The sequence below is a fragment of the Gobius niger genome, assembly GCF_951799975.1.
Source record: "Gobius niger genome assembly, chromosome: 21".
In the NCBI taxonomy this organism is placed as follows: domain Eukaryota; kingdom Metazoa; phylum Chordata; class Actinopteri; order Gobiiformes; family Gobiidae; genus Gobius; species Gobius niger.
Window position 1 is genome coordinate 14,400,417 of NC_136872.1, and position 20,557 is coordinate 14,420,973.

The 20,557-nt window shown below is 43.7% G+C and overlaps 1 protein-coding gene across 6 annotated transcripts in view; it reads right to left on the reverse strand.

Annotated features, from left to right (window-relative positions):
• Window positions 1-286: 286 nt before the first annotated feature.
• Window positions 287-20,557, reverse strand: part of ppargc1a (peroxisome proliferator-activated receptor gamma, coactivator 1 alpha) — a 308,069-nt gene continuing 287,798 nt past the window's right edge. For 2 of the 6 annotated variants that reach the window (XM_079580342.1, XM_079580341.1), the window contains exons 6-12: window positions 19,191-19,264; window positions 13,247-14,348; window positions 11,541-11,627; window positions 9,606-9,717; window positions 7,267-7,388; window positions 5,657-5,808; window positions 287-1,481 (exon numbers count right to left, since the gene is read on the reverse strand). In XM_079580342.1, the coding sequence (XP_079436468.1) occupies window positions 1,378-1,481; window positions 5,657-5,808; window positions 7,267-7,388; window positions 9,606-9,717; window positions 11,541-11,627; window positions 13,247-14,348; window positions 19,191-19,264 (1,753 nt within the window). In that variant the 3' untranslated portion in view covers window positions 287-1,377. Of the gene's footprint in view, window positions 1,482-5,656; window positions 5,809-7,266; window positions 7,389-9,605; window positions 9,718-11,540; window positions 11,628-13,246; window positions 14,349-19,190; window positions 19,265-19,465; window positions 19,512-20,557 lie in introns of all 6 variants that reach the window. The other 4 variants (XM_079580343.1, XM_079580344.1, XM_079580345.1 and 1 more) reach the window with 3 other exon arrangements.

The following is a 20,557-nucleotide window of genomic DNA, read 5'->3' on the forward strand; positions in this document are numbered from 1 at the left end:
GTGGTTCCAGTGGGACAACTACAAACAGAACAGAATTCCCGGCGCAAAAAAAAAAAAATTGTTATTGCTTCTACATGGATTTACGGACTATCGGCTGAAATGGCGTGATTGTTTCGGAAAGGCATAGAAGGTCGTATAGAATCCCCACCAAGATTTAATTATTGTACACCCTGTCTTGTGATTTTGTCTTGTGAATAACAGAAAAAAAAGACAAAATAAATACGTATTATGAGGTACGCCACGTCAGATAGAGCTCATAAATAGTAGTTTAGATTTAAAAAATAAATACATAAATACATTGATTAGATTTGGTTGATCAAAAAGAACGTCCAAAGAATCAAACTGTCGCCTATATACTGATTGCTTTGAAAGAATTCTTTAAAAAAATGGGGGTCCACTTTTTTTTTTCCTCTTTTTTTTTTACAATCATGAAAAAACGTTAAAAATGCATTTTACACTGGCAAAAAACACTGATTGAGAAACGTTATAAACAGATAAAACTATACATGGTTGGACTTTTTTTTTGTTTTGAACCCTCCCCAGACATAATAACTTAAAAAAGGACGTTGTTCACTTGCTCCCTCAAAGCCGAGCAGTCAACATAGTTTTTTTTTTTTTGTTCTATTTTTTTTTTACAATCATGTCATGACGAAACATCATGTAGGTGTACAATGTGGCGTAATCACTACAGATCAAACATTCTGAATTAAGAAATTTCCCTCTTTCGTTTAAAAAAAGGCTGCGTTTTACAGTGCATAGCTGTAACAAATAAAGATTCTTCTCATCTGATATGTACATAAAACAAAAATATTTCCTTTTTATAGTATTTGTAAATACACGGCTACATTTCAAAACTCTTCAAAACGTAGAGACACCCTTGAGAATTTTTCCATACAATTCCCGCTTGTGTTGCAAAGTAACACCAGATCCACATAGCAGATTTCCACAAAAAAAAAGAAGAAAATAAAAAGAAGAGAAAAAACAAAACCAATCTGGCTGAACAAGCTGCTACCCCAAAGGATTGTGGGTATTGTAGTGCTTTGAGGAAAAAAAATACAGTTTCTGTTCCTTTTTTCTTCCTTCACAACAGCAGTAGAGTGCATTGAACCTGCTTTTGCACAGGTTCTGAGGGTTCACTGGCTTTCCCACAATGCATCGCTTCCTCGTCGTCGTCGTCAGCAGCTATGTTCATGTAAACTTCATTTTGATATATTCATTTTTTCACGATATACGTCTATATGCTTCTTCATATATACTCTGTGAAATAGAGCGTAAAATCTTCTCATAGTCTTGAGAGAAAAACAAAACAAAAACTGTGAGGTATCGGGAAGTCCCTCTCGAGTCACGTGACAGCCGTTGCCCCCGACGACCGGTTGGTTACCTTCTCAGGCTGCGCTGCGCCTCTCGGAGCAAGCTGTCGAAGTCCAGGGAGTCGTACTTGCTTTTGGTGGAGGCGGGATCAAAGTCGTCTGAGTGAGAGTCTGCAAGGGGGAACAAACATGGTCAGTTGTGCGACTACGTAAGAAATAATTGAGTTTGGGACGTTTGAGGCCAGGGATTGGAATTGACAGTGCTCATTCAAGTATTCTTCAACATAAATCTAAACTTAGTGGCACAGCTTCATCCACTCTCCTGTCAGGAAGCTTAACTATCCCTGTCCCTCCTTATCATGATCATTTTTGCCCATATTGCATACAAACATATTCTCTCTATGTGTGGTAGAATTGACAACAGGCTACCTACAACTGAAAACATAATGTCCTTATTTTACAAACTGTCAAAAACCCACTCAATATTGATCTTTTTCAACATATTCACGCTCTGTAGCTTTGAGCATTACTATAGGCGGGATATAACACTACGTAAAGTTTGGAATCTCCAGTCAACGCGTCATACAAGGGGGTGTGGCCTAGCCGAGGGGGAAGAAAGACTCTCATTGGACGATATTTCACAACTTCTAGACATTTTCTGGCAAACTATAAACATATTTCTCGCACATTAATAAAGTGAAACCAAAATAAGGTCAATATGGATGTTTTTTCACAACAAATTGTTCAGTAGATGCAAAAAAAAAATGACACTTGTTGCTAACGTTAGCACATGTAGCATGAAGCTAACCATAGCTTCCTGGTTAGCATTGTTTTTTAAGTATTTATGGACTGTTGAACTACTTTATTCTTCTCCATGTCTCTGTATCTTTATGTAGTAGAAAGTATTCATAATTTAGCATTTGTTAAAGTAATGGTGAAGAAAGTTCTGTTTTCCCTTCTTTGTTTTCCCCCTTTTGGAATTCCAAAGCTGCCGTCAGTATTGCACATTACGTGGCCCTCCTAAAGGCCCATAGTTCCCTCCTGCAGTAGCTCACATTAACTAATATGATTATTCTAGGCACATCTTTTCATGTTTGTACATTGTTCTCCCTTTCTTTCCAGAAAACCTGGTACACAATACTGTATGTAATGTATCTGTCTCACCCTGCCTATATTTCTTGATGAACCTGATAATACCCAGCGAACTGTCTTATCTCCGCCTACAGACAGCTTCACAAATGGGACCCCCAAAGCTCCCTGCAGCTCTCTCCCCGAGCTTTGAGGAATTGGGATGTCCGTGGCAGCTAAAAGACGCTCGCTTCCTGATCTAATGCGGTGTCCGCGGGCTGAATTGTGTCAGACTGCGCACCTTGAGGGATGAAAAATACCTTGGCGTTCCACTTAAAACTAATGGACAGTGTCTCAGAAAACAAGAAAAAAAGGAGCAAGACGGAGAAGAGGGGGAGAGGAAGAAGTCTGCATGCTTAAATTATCTCTCTATCACTAAAAGAACGACCAAAATAGCCCAATCTTAACACACACACAAAAAAGGGTCTTTCAATTCTACTAGACTGATTAGTCAATTTCAGTTTAATGTCTGTGCTCAAGGCTGTGGATTAGTAACTGTTTCTTTGTGGGCCAATTCCTCAGTACTTAAAAGTGGCTAATGGCTTAGGAAAGAGATCTCAGACGTGGTGCACGCATAGCAACACATTATTTATAGTTTAGATGTTGCTTATCTATAGGTATCCAAGTTGTCCTAATTTAGTCACTTGCAGCTAATCTGTGAAACCATCTAATCACTAAATGGTTTAGATACTATAGTTTAGTACAGGGGTGTCCAAAGTGCTTCTTGCTGAATCTATGCACATCATCAGAGATTGTCCTTTTTATTTAATATGTAATAATTCCACACAATTCTAACCTAACAACTAACATTGTACTGTGAGACAGAGCTGGCATTAAGGTTTTAAACATAAGTAAAGGTATGAGGCACAATTTAAACCTCTGCTAGTCGAAGGTTTCGCGGCACTGACCACCAATCTATGGCCCTTTAACCCATTTACGCTCCAATATGTGGCCCCCCATGAAAAAAGTTGGGACACCCATGGTTTAGTACAAGCTTAGACTACTGTATTTTCGCACTGTTTTTTCATAGTTTGGCTTGGGGTGCGACTTATAATCAGGTGCGACTTATACAAAATATACAGTAGGCTATAATCCCACAATGTTTGTTATTTTTCACGCTGACAGCCGCTAGAGGGCACTCTAGGCTTGTGTACCAATATTTGCTACTCCTGTACTACTTAAGATTTAAAAATTGAGAGTGAGCAGAAACTTGTGAGGGACTGGCGATAAGTGGAGGTTACTCTTACTGCAATGAAGAAAACAAAAAAAGCTAATCGCGAGCTAAAAGTTAGATGGCCACAGATAGAGGAACGAGTTCGCAAATGGGGGCTTGAACAATGTGCTGCCGGGAGAGTCTTGTCAACGATGCAGTTTCGCCTCCATGCCCAGGTAGTTGCCAAGGCTGGTGCGACTTATACTCCGGAGAAACTTATATATGTTTTTGTTCTTCTTCATTTTGCATTTTTTTGGCTGGTGTGACTTATACTCCGGAGCGACTTATAGTCCAGAAAATACGGTAAGTTTTGATATGGTTTAGCCTGGTTTACGTCTATTCCTGGCATATACTGGAGCTATACTTGGAGCTGGTAGAGTTTTGCTATACTTTAATCACGCTTTTGTCCAGGAGTGGTGTTGATATAGAACTGATAAAAGCACTGGCTTGGGCCTTTGGAAATGTATAGTAGCTCCTCCATTTATGAAAGATAATGTGTCTATTTCCCCTCACTGACTTATTGACCCTCTGGAAAAAAAAAAGAAAAAAAAAAAACGCATTATACAGCTCTGACCCCATACATTAGCGGCAAATGCATGTCAGAAGCAAGAGATGTCAATAACCCGCCTGCCATGTCACCTACAGATGGCCGTAACCGTCGTTTTTTCCAGCCTTTTTTTGCAGTCCTCCCGCTAAGAAAAGGACGGCTCATTTTCTGTTGCAACTTGGCAAGGACCCAGGAAAGAGGAGAAAGCCTTGATTTCATTGATAGCGTGCATTATTTATAAAAAAGCAACCTTCAGCGATGTCCATTTGAGTGCATATTTCAGTATCTGGACAATATGGAAACCTTGATAGTGTGTGTGCTCACTTTATGGATTCATAAGCTTTCCAGTCCCGTCTTTGCTACAAAAAGCTGTCGGGAGCGACTCGCACGCCGGTTAAATATTGCATCGAGCTGCTTTCTATTGTATAACACTCAGTAGTTAGTGCTAAAAAAAAATGCAAAGTAGAAGCAGAGGTAGTAGCCGTGGAAGCATCAATAGTTTAAGCAAAAAGATGTACCAAATCTGCCCCTATTAAACCACCCATTGTGAGATAAATACAGTCTTTAACTAATTAACTTCTTCATTGCATTACATCTCCATCGGTTCGTTCGCACCACCGTCCGACTCCGCCTATAGTTCAAACCCCACAGCAGCTGGCGCCAGATGGATCCTCGCTCGGGACGGGGGCGTATCAGAGGGTGGTGGGGGGGTAGTACTGTTTGTTTTTAACCGGGACCTAACCTTGTTCCCACCTCCCTCTTCCTCACCTCATCTCTTCTTCCCTTTCTCCATCCCCATGTCCTTGTAAAAAAAAAAAAAAAAGAAAAGAAGATCACCTCCGCAACCCCTTCCTCAGTTCCTAACGCTCTTGTGATCTCCGCCGCCCACGCGCTCCGGATATATATACAGCCAACATGAAAACGCATCGCAGATTCAAAGGGAGGGGAAGAAGAAGAAGAAGAAGAAGAAGAAGAAGAAGAGGGGGGGAGAGGAGCCGCAGACATGCTTTTAAGGACTATCCACGTCCGTAAATGCTTTTCATAACAACAAAGTGGCATCTGGGGTGTGCATGAGTAATGGAGATTTTCCTAGAGAGACGACTCGCGCTCGCTTATTGGGAAGGAAGAGGGTCCTATTCTGGGCAGGATCCCTGACTGGCCTGCGTGTCCTTATGTGCCCCGAGGCCTGGTGGACACTGAACTTACCACTACAACTTTAGAAATTACAGTGCAGCATCAAACGCCTGGTTCCCAAAGATCATCAGAGATCAAATACCTTTCGACTTTCCCTCCAAAACCCACTGTTACGTCAAATATGGCGCACAACATTGGAATTCTGAGAAAGTAGCGCTTTCCTTTGGGCTATAGATTTTGAGGTTTGGGCCCGTGGACTTTTGAATTGGAAGATGATCTGCACATCACAAAGCAAAGTTGTCTCGTCATGCATGCGGCACTTACCCAAGTCGGTGTAATGCAATTTGCCGAACTGCTTCTGCCCGCCAAAGCACAGCTCGAACTGGGGCTCGTGTGACCGGCGTAAGGTGTGTCCCCTCTCCAGGGCTGCGAAGGCGTCACAAGAGTAGCGGTACGTGATGAAGCCAAAATTGTCCCTGGTCAACAAAAAAAAGAAGAAAAAAAGAGAAATCGAATAGCCGTACGTCAGAGAGATGCTGCTGCTGTGGGGGCAACTGTAACAGCGCAGGGAGGGAGGGAGGGAGGCGGTGACTTTGGCTATTTATATGCAAAGGAGAATCAATAAAAGTGTATCTTTGGGATTTGGGAGTTTGGGAATGGAAGGTTACAATGTCAGTCTTGTCGACATTAAAGGGGCTTTTAGCGACTGTGGCTTTGATGTAAAGATTGCATCAGATTGTTGCTGTAAGGGAAACAATAGAGACTGTTTTAGTGTTTGTGAGCAATATGACAGTGATAGAAACTAGGGATGCCCCGATCTGACACGATATCAGATATCGGCTACACATATCCGATACTGAAGCGATAGTAGTTTTGGCTCTCAACGCCTCAAAAACACAACTTTTACCGCTTACATCTAAGTGAATATGGGCTATATGTCATTGTAAAGCTAAGAACCAGGAGAATTCAATCGCTGAGTTAGTTTTAACCTCCTTCGTAAATGTATTTTTGATCACCGCGCAAAATTCTGCGGTTAGCAATAGCATGCTAAAGCTGGCCTGTGTGGCCATACTGCCTTTGCTATGCCTGATCCCGTCAGACCTCGGAGGCTAAGCAGGGAAGGGCCTGGTTGGTACTTGGATGGGAGACCGTTTGGTAACACCAGGAACCAAACGAATGTAGTGAGTGAGTGGTTGGTGGTGGTCGGAGGGGCTGATGGCACAGACTGGTTGCCTCTCTTCCGTCAGTATACCACAGGGCAGGTGTGGCTACAATAGTATCTTACCACCACCAAGTATGGAGTGAATGAATAATGCAATATAAAGCGTCTTTGAGTGTCCAGAAAAGCGCTATATAAAACCAATGCATTATTATTAACCAAAACTAATCAAGGCTGGGTCAGAAACTATGATAGAAATACCTAAAGTAGTGTAATAAAGTAAAATAAGTACTGCTGAAGCCAAGTGTTTGTATTTTAGTTTAAGAAACAACTGATCTAACATATTTGTAATGATCAGATCACTTCATGTGAGTTGTTTATATTAATGTAACCTAAATCCTGTCATATACCCAAGGAAATTTAGTGTAGAAAAGAGGATCCATCGATCCTTGTTAAATGTTTGGAGAAGAGTCAAAACCATTTTTCACTCAGAGAAAGACACTTTTAAGAAAGTCTCAAAACCCAGTATCGGCATCAAAAGCTGCATCGGTGCATCTCTAATAGAAACTATTGTGCCATTAGGTAAGGAAGCATTAGCAAGTATATCAACATCCAAGCGATTAGCTGAGTTAACATATAAGCTATAGGCTATGAACGGTTTTGCTTTCCCATTTCAAAAGCTGAAGCACACACTTGAGCCTCATAGGCCCATCCACAGGGCAGAAATGTTCAACTAAATATTTCCTGTCCAGCCGCCCCTCTTTCTCTCTCTTACCCATCGTCCCTCAGGTTCACTGCGCATTCTTCGATTTCACCGAAGACTTCAAAGCGGCGTTTCAGCTCCGTCCTGGTGCAGTCGGACCTCAGTCGACCCACGTACACCGCCCGTCTCTCCTCCTGTTCGTTAACAAGGAGAAGAGGAGGAGGGAAAAAAAAGAAAAAGCCAAAGATTAGACAGTTGAAAGTTTTCCTGTCGTTTTTTACATGGCACTAATGAATTGGTCCTGATAACCCCCGAGTCCTGACTCCTCAGACCTCTGCTGCTTCGCCCCCCTCTTCACTCTGTTGTGTTCACCCCGTGATTGCTTCCACTTGTTTTTCTTTTTTCTTTTGATCTGATAGCGCCGCAGTTTGGAGGTGCCTTCAATCTCTCTCGACGCTACAATTGCTCTTTCTCTCCGCCAAGTCATCAACTGGTGGCGGCACGCTGCGATTTTTATCAAATGATGCCGTGTCAAGTTTAAAACTGTTTTTCATGGAGGCTAAAAATAAAACCGAGGGGTGACTCAGACACAGAACAAAAAGTCTTTTTCGGAGACGTTCACTTTAATAGCAGTGTATTTGATTTGAAAGAGTAGCAACAACTAAAGGCATATTTCTCTTGCTCAAATTGAAAAATATTTTGCTTTAAGAAAGTAGTTCACAAAATATACTTTCTAAACAATTATTCTGGTGGTGGCTATTCAAATATTGCCTGCTGACTGAAGGGCTTTAGTCACATGTATTGAATTGCTGAACGCAAAACTGAAATCTCACCTTTGCTCAGTGTGTGACAGAATAGTCAACACAAGGCTACTGATTGACTACAGTCGAAGAAGAAAGTGTAAACTATCTACATTTAATCATGTCGTGTTCAAGATGAAAATGTCTAGTATAAATGTAGTTTTTGCTTCACACTATGATTAATAACATTTCTTACACTTAAGTTAACACAATCAGTGTTGAAAGTTTTTTTCCAGAGTCACAATAATTGTGTTATTGCAATATCCAAAATAGTTGGATGTAACATTAGAAATTGGATATGACAATGGCTCATGTTGTATAACCTTGCCTGTAAAGTATTCTTTAACTTTCAGTATACTTTTAAGTATACATTAACTTGGGCACATATTTGTTCACCCATCTCTGGTCTTGGTGTTTTTCCGCTGCCTTTAATGCTTATACATTCACTTTAGTTCAAAAAATGCTTGCTGAATTAGTGGTTTACTTGCTGACAGCTGATAAATAGGCGGTCCTTTCTTGACGGCACCCTGAGGGCTACTTGTGTATGTGTGGGCGAGAGGGAGAATGGGCAAAAAACACACAGAGATACGCAAACAGACAGTTGGAACAAGCATCTTTCACACGCCCGGACTCTCAAACCTGCTCTGACAGCTACGGCTCTATCCGGCTTGTAATTGTGCGTGTCTCTATGTCGAAAAGTGTACGCCTGCCAAACTACGTTTGCATTACTGCGTCATTTGCTGTGCGCTTTATCAACGGGTGGTCGCCGCTGGAAACCTGACTAATGTCACACGGAGACAAAGAGAAGGGAGCTATAGAGGAAATGCCAAATTTGCAGGCTGCATACAGAAAGTAATATGAGTTCAATTTTGTTTTTTGTCTTACGCTAACATTTTTGGCTTTCGTTTTGACTGGTTTGCAAAAATGTGGACCTTGCTGTTGCAAAAAGACTGAATAGTAGTACTGCTGGGAGTGGAAATGAAGTGGTAGTATTAAAATGAGCATTCCAGGCATTGTGACTTATCAACCTTTGTTTGGGCACTTCAGCAGTGATATATTACATATTGTAACTCAACACAATTGCATTGTGTATAGAAAGCAGACTTCAATGGTAATGGTTTGTTTACATTTCTGCTAAGGCCATGCTAACAAAACAATGGTACTGTGATATACTGCACGTACGCAGATTGTGTCCACAGCTCAAGTAAATAGGATTACACAAAACAACATGAATATCCTATATTTTGATCTGTAAAGGTCATGACAACACACCCACTATTGAACAATCCTTTGCATTATGAAATTTGTTTTTTTTCTACTCGATGCGCTTCCAGACCATCTGCACTAAAAGCTTGAATGCATCAAACATAAACTGCTTTTTGGTCTCTCACCTCTGATCTCACTGTTTCGTGTTACCCTATTGTCCATGACTGTGAAGACATGAGTGAAATGATAATAACACTGAGACAACCCAAACCCTGCCCCTTCACAACCTGATTTTATTTAGAAGTACTGGGTGAAGACACTGTGGCACAGGGGCTGGAGGCGCAGCACTAATCGGGGGTCAGATGAGAATAAGCCTCATGTTAAAAAGACTGTTTTCAGACTTACAATAGCTTTTTGCTTCTGCCGGTCTTTCTGCTCGATCTCCCACTTCTCATTGTTCTGGCGGTGCTCCTCCCTCTTCAGGCACTCATCCTGGTACTCCTCGTAGCTGTCATACCTGGAAGACAAGCATGAAGAAGTCTCATAAAACAGGGACCCAGAAATTAAGGAACCGATAATATTTAATCCTAATTATCTTATCAGGTTAAGAATTGAATTACAGCAGACCCAAACTTTTATGAATGTAGAGGTTATAGGGTCTTAATACTGTCGTCACCATGACGTTTTAGATCTCCTTCTCAAAAATCCTCCATTAGTATATATGTTTTTCCAAAAGAATATAAATGTATATGGTTTTAGCACCAGACTGTTTGATATTATAAAAACACTAGAGCTCTGTAGACTGTCGGAGCTCGCTGTGTTTTGGTCAGATATTAAAACCGTATTGGTCAGTTATATTAATAAGCTTATTGGCGGAGGCAGTGATTACGTTGCCCACAGGAGGGGCTCACGGCAGAGGCGGCGAGCGGCGCAGTCGGGGAGCCAGGCTGCAGCTGCAACTGTCAGCACAACTTCACATGTCATTACTTTCTGCTTAGTTAGGGCTTCATCAAGAAGAGGAAAAAGTACAACTTCACAACCCTCCCGCCCCCATCTCCCCTCCCCCCTCTCGCTCCACTCCCTCCCTCCCTCCTCCCCACCCCCCGGACTGGCACTAGACTTGTCCGTTAAGTTCCCACTGATGAGCGTCTCTCTGGGCTTGTCGGGTGTCATTAGGCACGTGGATGCCAAATCAGCTCAGAGCAGTGTCACTATGTTCCCCTGGAGTGGGCCTCTGCATATGCAATCAGCGAAGTCTGGAGAGGCGCGCGGAGAGCCAAGCAAGCCCAGACGAATATTAAAGATTTAAAACGGCATTTAGGGATTCTGTTGTCGCTAGTCAAATATGTCACTATCAAATAAGGATAGATGAGTGACAGAATGTGGAGGGGTATTGGCAAGAACCTGGCAATGCATAAGCCAATGTGTTGAACAAAGGGTATGGCTGGTTGCTTTAGGTGTTTGAAATATTTAGGAAGGGGAGCTTTGATGGAGATGAAGAAGTCTTGGTCAAAACACGTTGGCTGGGCCATATAAATAAATCTATTTAATGCACGGCTCATGTTTGTTTTTGGAGTGCTTGGGTTTATAGCCTTTTCAAGAAGAAGAATTGCTTTATCATATGGCAACAAAACAAAACCGCTAAGGATCTATAGATCGTGTGAGCTATAAGCAAAGTGACAACAGTCCAGTCGATTCTGCTGTTTTAACCGACTTCCTGTTTCGATCCAGCACGCCAAAATAAAAGCACACAGCTCGTCTCATTGATTATTTCAGCAGGTACATTACAAGAAATTATATTCTTGTAATGTACCTGCTGAAATAATAATAAATACACACATTTTAAGTGTGTTGTCTGTTAATAGTTAGGCAGAAAGAAAGAATAGGGTGGTGCTTTTATTTTGGTGTGCTGGATCGAAACAGGAAGTCACTTCTTGGGTGGCGTTGTTATGATTTGAACTGCATGAATACAATTTATTTTATACCAGCCAAAAAAAGAAGTGAAAAAGTTCATGACACATCGTACAAAAGAATGACGCTTTAAAGCAGAAGTTTAATAGAAACTGATGAAATATTGGGATTAAAAAGTATAGCTCAGTTATATAATATTCAGTAGGATTGGTCATACTTTCTTCCGCCTCTAATGGAACAGGCCAAGTTTAAACACGCTGTCAGTAAGGAGCAGTTATTTGTATAAGAAGTTTATCATGTTGGCCTCATTTTTTTGGTGGTAGGTGATCATCTACCACCAAAAAAAAAAAAACAGCAATGTCCTCATCGATGTAATATAATAGTCAAAGAAAATGACAGAAAACAAGCTAGTAAGTGAAAAATGCTCACCTTGGCCTGCGGTTGAGAGGAGAGCGGGACCGGGGGCTTTTGTGAGTCCGGGAACGTAAAGTGCTGGATTCTGCGTTCTGTCGAGCCCTGAAGAAAAACACAAATGATTAAGCGAATGCTACAAAAGGAAACATTTCTGTCTTTTCTTGTGTCGAACCAGTTAATCTGCACTCGAGTAAAAGAACACTCCAAGTTGCTACTACGGGTTCTTTTTTTTAAGTTACTCCAACTTCAAACACTAACATATCCATTGCCAGAACAGCTCCTACAGTGCACTTTCACTCATGGAGAAAGTAATGATCTTACAAAGAACTTTCCATACACCTGAGCCATGTGCGCCTATGTACCCCTGCTATGTAAGTTGCATGAGGGCCCAGTCGATACCGCGGATGTTGGCGGCCCAAGTGTGGCGCTGATAACCCTGTACTCCTTACACTTCCTATGCTCAATTATTGAAGTGCTGAAGAAGGAAGCCTTGAATAATGAAGGGAGAGAAGTTTTGGGGGGGAGCGCACTGGAGCAAAGGGATGGCAGTTTGGATAGATTGAGGACCTTACACGGTAAAACATTCATCACAGAACAGGGATTTTGAGGATTATTTTTTTGTTCAAAATCTATTTATCCGCGCCAGGAACACACTTTTGTACTGTCATTTAAAAAAAAAAAAAAAAAAAACACCAGTCCCTGAGCATCATTTCTGAAAGCTTGTCAGTGTTAGAATGGAGTGTAATTTGTGAGAAAGGTGTTTTTTTTCTCTTCGCTGTGTGAAGTGAGGCGGTCCTTCAAAAAAACAAATGAACAAAGTTAGTGTATGCTGAATGTGCTGGAGAAGGTATAGCTAGCTGATTGTTTATTTGATTGAGAATAATTGTGCCCGCTTCTCTACGATTGTGTTGACGAAGAACAAGAGCGCAAAGAAAATGAAGTGCGTCTTGTCGCGGTGTGGAGTGTGTTGACCTTTATGTAATCAGATAAACACCGCAACACACCCGCACACCGCCGCGCTCGCCGCACTTCCGACGAACACACTAAATCGACGCACGTCTCCTCTTCTTCTCCCACTAAAAAACAACAAAACCCCACAGCTCTGATCAAAGGGAACCCTGGGAAATGTAGTTTCTCACACAGAGGCTCTGATGATGGCAGTCTCTTTTGAGTGGGGTTTTTCAGACTGCATTCCCACAGCCTGGATCGGGCTTTCATCTCCAGGGATGTAAAAGAGGAGGGTTCGCCACTCAGTAAAAACAACAGCTGCCGCTTAAAACAATAGCCCCGGCATCAAACGGGAAGGCAGCGAGAGATTTATACAAAAAAACACGGATGCTAAGGACACACTTGAATACGAGTCCACTGCTGGAGATGAAACTCTTCTGAAAGCACAGCCCCCGGAAACTTTCAACTTTACTGTCTATTTAGTGTTTGTTAAGTGAGAATCTATTACAGTGAATTGGGGAAATGTGTGGCTTTTGATGAAAATGTGCACAATGTGACAACAGGGTGGAAATGTATTCGAGGTAAAACAGCAAAGTCGAAGGTTCTCTAACTACATGTACCAAGGAACAATGAGTAATGATCCTATGTGCTTGTAGACCGGCAGGAGGTTGAGCACCTTGCCCTGAGTCTTTACGGGCCTATCCCAGCAGCTCTGATCCCAGCATTCCCCGAGTGAACACCTGCTGTGTGGGTTAAAGGATGAGGACACCTACCAGGAGGAGGGGCGTCGGTCGGGTGAGCTGGAGAGAGAGCGCCTCCGGTGGTGTGAAGAAGAACTGCGTGAGCCGGAGTGGGAGCGGGACCTGGAGCGTGAGCCGCCGCTGGTCCAGCAGAAAGGCCTGCCCGGAGACAGGAGCAGGGAGGAGGGCGGGGACACAGAGCCTCGTGAAGGAGAGCAGCTGGATGGAGGGGAGGAGGAGGGAGAGCAGGGGGAGCAGTCAAACAGCAGGTCCAGAGGAGTGCCCTCCCAGGGGTACAGGAAGCGGTTCTCCCGCCCCACATCCAGGTCATCGTGGAGGGGCAGGAAGCCCGGGTGCAGGTAGCTGGATCCTGGCAGTCGCTGGGTCGTGCCGTCACTGGCCACTGCCTTCTCTGGAGGGGGAGGAGCTGCAGGCTTCGCTTCTCTCTCTGTGCTGTAGAGTGCTTGTGTGGGCTTTCCAAAGTGCTTGTTGAGCTCTGCTCGGATTTCCTGGTCACGCATGGGTTTCCGATTGGTGGCAGAGGATGGGTCACTTGGGACTTCTTGTGAGGGATTTTCTGTTTCCTTAATTTGGGCTGCCTCCTTATTCTGCGTGGCCAAATTGTACTGCTTGGCCAAAGGCATGGATGAAGCTGATACAGGAGACGATGAAAATGGAGATGAAGATGGGGCCATGGGGGTTAAGTCCTTACATTCCACATGTCTGTCCTCTGGAGGAGTGACCGGTGCTGTAGTGCAGGTAGCCGTGGCTGTGCTACCGTCCTTCTTGGCATTTGCCTGACAGTAGTCGTGGTCACTGTGTCCACGAGACCGCTTGTTGTTAGTGCTACGTTGGTCCTCGTGAGCGCCCCCTGTCAAGTGCAGGGAGAAAGGGAGAGCATTGGACGCTTTGCTCAGCTGGGCATACAGCTCAGTCTGTTCGGGACCCTTCCTGGTGGGGCCCCCGCCTGAGGCACCTGGGGCCAGGGCCAGAGCGCCGGGGCCCACCTCGCTCTGCCTGGCTCTTTTGCACGCCAAGGCTGGCGAGGAACATGAAGACAACTTGGTTTTGAGAGATGCTTTAAAAGGATTCTCTTGACTGACTTTGTGTGGGGGCGTGGTAGGTGGTGTCAGACCTGCGGAGAAAGAGAAAGATACAAAGGTTTGTTAAGGGCCATAAACTTGAATGGAGTCATAATCCAAACCTACCCAAATAACCCTCAACTCCTCCCCTTGTCTATAAACTCAGGGTGCTTTATGGGCAGTGGCCACAGAGACATGTCTGATTAAAATATTCACTTTCACCAGGCCTAATCCGGGGCTCCGTTTTATTGCAATCTTGACAGATTAATGTAATGCTTGGTGTAACTTAATATGGTGGTGTTGTTATACGGATGACTTACCATCCGCTTCCTGCCTGTCCTTGGAAAGCTCCCATTTTATTAAAAAAAAAAAAAAAAAAGAAAAAAACACAACATAAAACCTTGTAGAGGACAAACCTAATGCATGGGTATGTGTGTGATACAGTATCCACCCAACACTGGACACCTGCCAAGTCATCTGAATACAACACTGTGGCTTTCATTGTTCAAAATGGAGAGTTTTTGAGCTCTTCCTGCAGTTTCAACAGTAACATCAACTATTTGCTGCACACACCAATGCATTTAAATCCCTTGAATAATGTCTGGCCATCCTGGAGGACACCGAAAACAGGAAACACAATCTACTTTCTTATTTTGAGTGTTTTTTTTTTCGTGGAGAAATGTCGACAGTTTGAGGGGGGGGGTGGGGGGTTCCATTCTTCTCAGATGGCATTCCCCTTTGCATCTCCCCCATCCCCGCCTCCTACAGATTTACAACCGCACAGATGGCATTTATATGGGAAATCCTGAGATGAGCCCACTTTATAGCATTGTTAACGCACTCACACAAACGGGCCGTCGCCGCCGCCATCGCTCTCGTTCACTCCCAAGTTCTTGTACATGGCCGCCCTGTCTCTCTACCTGTCTGCCATCTTTCAATCGCGTTTCTCCTCTTGCCATCCTCTCCCCGTCTAACAAACATGCCCACACACCCCGAGCCGCTCGAGTCAGCCACTTTGCAACACCTACGCTCTCCTCTGTTCCTTCTTATAATGCGCCGTTCTTCCCCCCCTTTGCTGGCGAATTGCACCAAATGACAGCTATTAGTATTAAATCCAGCGTTAGAGCGTGTGCCGAGAAGACAGCTTGGCAAAGCGACTGAGTGAGCGAGCCGGATACATAAATATTCTGACTTGCTGTGTTTGGAATGGCAGATTCAGAAGCTTATCACAGTCCTAGTTATTACGGGGGGAATGTATATAGCAGCTATGCAAAATAGACTTTCCGCAGCCCCATACATATCAACTTACAGGCAAAGGGGATTTATAGTTTCGCAAATATCAGGCAATTTCACTCTTTACCTTTACGATTGCCGGGTTTTGTGTGCATTGACAGCATTGACAGCATTGATAGCATTGACCATTCATAAAGATCTGAATGCTTGTTGTAGGCGATTGCATGAGCCAATGTGCTTGAAAGTATCATCCACATAGGGCTATCACGATAACAAATTTGAAGTTCGATGTATTGAGGCAGGAAAGCATCGCGATAAACGATATTATTGACTCAAACGATACTGGATACTGTCAACTCTTAGGCATAAAAATGACAGTAAATCTTTGTTCTAAAAGTGCATCACTATATATCGAGCCCATAAATGTATTATTTATCTGATATGTCGATATAGTAATTATCGTGACAGCCCAACATCCGCATTTTAATATCCTTTGCTGGAGAAAAGTAGACGATGTTGGTCTGCCATGAGTTCTAATAATTATTGTCAAGCACCGGCAGGCTTGGGCAGGCATGCATGATTCCTATGAAAAAGGGAAAATGGTGGCTGAAAAAAAGGGAGGGGTACGCGGTACAATGAAGCGCCATCTGTCCAAAACAATGCACGCGTGGGGTCATAAACTAGCAGCCATTAGTGACGGGGGTGAAATAAATCAGAATTAGATAAATATGTGCCTCTCAGTCAAACTCGCTCATGATGGATGGCCCACAGATGCAGACACCAATCACCGGGGCTGTCAGCGAGGAAAAACCGGCGCGGAGAGGAGAGAGAAAGGAAGTGTATCCAAATCATTCCCCCCCCCCCCCGCCGTCCAGCTGGAAATTGAGAGTGCAGACCTCTGAGCGAATAACAACTCCGGGCTTAAAAAGAGTTGATCCGACGGTAAGCCATGCAAATAGCAACACACACGGACCACCCCGGTGCCATGAGATACAGTAATTAAAGACAACACAGCCGAGCGGGACAAATCTATTAGCTTGGCAGAGATTAAGGCCCGAACGCTGAAGTCCCAGGAGGCTTCGCTGCCTGTTGCCACATTATTGTGCTTGTAGTTTGGTCAAAGAGAAACGCGCGGCCCACCAGTTCAAAACAGAGGTATTGTTTTATTAAAAGACATCACAGGGGCTGCCGTAAACTGCCAAGAATGCAAAAGTGAGGGCTGGCTAGCAACAAGAAGCTAAAGTGTTCAGCTGATGATGCATTGTTGCCTAAGTTTGTTCCTTCTAATCGACGTTAGGAATGATATTGAGGGATATTAGTGTTTATCTGTCCCATCAAAGTCCAGATAATTACCATCTAATCTCCAGCTGATAGCAGGACCAAGAGAGAGTGACATTGCCCTGCCGTAATTTGCCTGGCAACAGCATGTGCCCATTTTACAGATGTTATCTTTCAATGAAACCACTATTACTACACCGCCTCCCTAAAGTATAGGGTCATTCGGGATTGGCAGCGCTCCATGGAAAGTTCCGAGGAGTTTGAAGGTGAATTGTGGAACGGCGCGCCGGCCTGTAACCTCCATCTGGTTATAAGTCACAGCACAATAATCGCCATTGTCGTAAAAACGTTGCTTGGAATCGGCGGAGGACCTCCAACTCGCGATCTTTCACCTTCGCCTACGCCGCTTTATGCTCACTAAAAACGCTTAATGTTCAATCCAAAATGGCCACGCCGAGTCAGGGCTCGTTCAGGAGACGTAGCCCCGGGTTGGTTAAATCAACCGTGCGCGGTAAAACAGGACAAATATTAACTGCATGATTACCCTGGAGGTTTACAGACCGGCTTTGTTTAGGTCTCGCCATTCGTAACCTTTGCCCCCGGAAGCTTATCTACAGGAGAAGGCTAAACAGCACTTTGACCAAGGTCAGCGGTGTCCTTAAAGACCTCTCTCGGGGGTTTGGAGGAGCGCAACAAATACTATAATGGAATTGGTGCGGGCTGTTGGGTATGCTAACAACCTGCTAGGAAGCAACAGCAGTGGTAATAGTAGTACTGGTTGAAACGGCAATGGTACTAATCAATATCCGGCACTCACTGAAATACTTAAAAATAAATAATTTCAACTTAAGAGTGTTATTGGGGGAGTTTATTTCTGTTTTACTTTTTTTTTTAAATTGTTCATAATCATGCAGAAAATCAATGTGAGTGAAGTTACCATATTTAGTTCATTGTCCTTTAAGGGGTAAAATATAAAGGTTTAAATACAAAATATACAAAAAGTACTTTATTGGTATTCAGGAGACGTTGTGTTTTGTGATAAACATTTTTGTTTGAATGATCACATAGGCACTAGCTTTTGTAATGTGATTGTGCTTTATGTGCAGTGGGCGGGGTCAGTCAACTCCAATATTGTTAAAATTGTACTAAAAATAACCTCTGGCAACATAAAAACATAGTCCTCGGGTTTATTGGTTCTTTTGTCAAGAAAATACTGTAAGTATGAATAATAGGTGCAACTGGCATGTCCAAATATGTGAACAGGGCGTATGATCAAATAGGGTGCTATTTCATGCTGTAATTTCACTTATTTCACTACGTCCTCCAAAACCAACACATATATCATCGCTTAGCACAATTATTCACCAATAAAATGTGTGAGTTTCATCAACCTACTATGGTTAGTTTTCAAGTTATGTAAAGAAATGGGCCATGAATTTAACCAGACTTGGGTCTTTTTCAGACTTCAGAGAAAACAGGAAGTTGGAAGCATGACCGGTCTCTGCTGATTGGCCAAATGCCACAGTAGTGGGATCTTTGATGTCGGGTGATCTCTTCTGATTGGCTGAGTGAGGACTACATGCTTCTTTACCTTATACTGATGTGCAGCAGGGAGGCCATATGTAAAGTGTGCGGAAATGACCAAACATAGTCACTTGCTCCTTAAAGGGTTAACTCTTGTATTGAAACACTCAACTGAGCAGCCCTGCATCAATACTGTCAGGAGTAGAACAAAACCTCAAGACGCCCTTCCTGATGTAACCACGTTTATTTATCCAAGCATGGGAACGATATAATGGATTAGCGATACCTTCCAAACTAGGCTATAATACTGACACACAAAAAATGCAGTGAAATTGCTAAAATGAGTATTTTTTATCATTTTAATGAAATCTAAAGATCATACTGACAGAACATCACGTTTACACGGAGGCAGCGCCGCATTCCCAAGTCGGCCGATCACATTGCGCTCACGTCTGGGGACGCGTCGCCGAGATAGCAAAAGGGGAAACCAAATTACGCAGCAAAACCAATTAAAACAATAACAGCGGCAATTCAATTTTCGATGGATGCACGGACTAAGTAAGCCGTCAGTCAGCGAGCGTTATATCTGATAGGGCGGCCCGGAGCCTGCATATTAACTCAAAGGGGCCAGAGGTTGAGGAGTGGGAGGGGCCCGCTAATAAACCCGCATGGAGATTGGACACCCTAATCAATACCGTTGGCACATAAAACGCTCCCCGTGGCCCATCACCTTGAACTTTGAACTCGGATGAAAGCGGGATTAACCCATTAGAAGCCGCGAACCTTCAGAAACCCATCGACTGGACTGGAAATTTAATATTCAGCCCTAATCACTTGTTACAGAGCGTGCATGTGCTTACCTGGGGTTCCAGCGATCTCCACGCTTAATGTGCGTTCAATGGTTTTGTTCTCACACGGTGATCCCTTGTGGTCACTGCAAGACAGAGATGTGTAATGTTTCACTTTTCGCCGCACGCATGAAGTTCCAAAGCTCTTGTGAAATAAGTAATGGGAATGAGTCACAAAAATGCCTCGGATTCTAGTCTTTTCAATTCTAAAACGTTTCTTTCTCTTTGCTTTCTCTGTTTTTTTTTTTGTTGGCCTAAAATATTGTGGAAAAACTTCTTGCACTTACTTTGGAGACTCTGGGGTCAAAGGAAGTGGCAAGGTGGTTGGTTTGGCTGCAGAACAAAAAGGAGCATTGGTAATTATTGATCTAGTCATAACACCCACATTCTGCAACAGGTAATGTCAAATTGGCTCGTCATTAAAGCAATTACCACTACAAAATAAAAGTGAAAAATAATAAAACACCCCACCCAGGTTAGAAAGAAGTCTATAAGTACTGCTGTACAAAGCTTTGAGATTGACCCCATTCTCAAACAGTTTATATGCTCTTAGACTGTCCACTCGGTGAGGCAGGATGGAGTGATGAGTTATGTATCACAGGGCCTAACACACAGACACACCCCGTTTATTGCAAAAAGACAGACAAGCAAGGCCCAGAATGGAGTAAGGACAGACAGCGACGATGCCACAGACAAAACAATGACAGTGGGTGAGCCCCTCTCTGGACAGTAAAGTCATAACCGCATGCACCAGAGGCAGAGGAGGGGGGGGAAACAGGAAGAAAGGAGAGTCAGAGAAGCTTGTGCAGTTGCCCGGAGGCTCTGGCCGCCTTGTGCTCCAGCTAAAGGGACATGGCTCTAAAGTGCAGCCCGGGCTCCCACACTAAAGGACGTCTTCAGCTCACTCTGCTCAATCAGCCAAACAGGGTTCAAGGGTCAACTTTTAAGAAGGCAAGACATACAGTAGCAAAACAAGGCTCGGCCCCAAACCCACCCCCTCCTTTTCTGCTCATTTTAATTTCAAAGACTGCCTCTGGGACTAGCAAAAGCATTGGCGAGCAGGCTGTTTGTTGTGGATGCCCTCAGAATGACTGTTAGATTCAAATTAGAGTTCATGTTAGTCGTGAAGTCAAACCGGGAAGTTGTTAGAGCAGGAGAGGGAGAAGAGAGAGCAGATATAAGGCCAGTGGGGGGATGCAGTCATGATTACCTAACAATGGGTGGCCCTGGTCATCGGGGTGCTCGCTGAGTGCCTGCCTGTGTGGGTGCCCTTGCCCTGGTGTGAAGCAGGGAGGGGCAGGGAACAGAGGGCTGAGTGGGCCCTGTGAGAGCACTGCAGCCAGGCTGCTGCCCATGACATCATCAATAAAACAATCAAC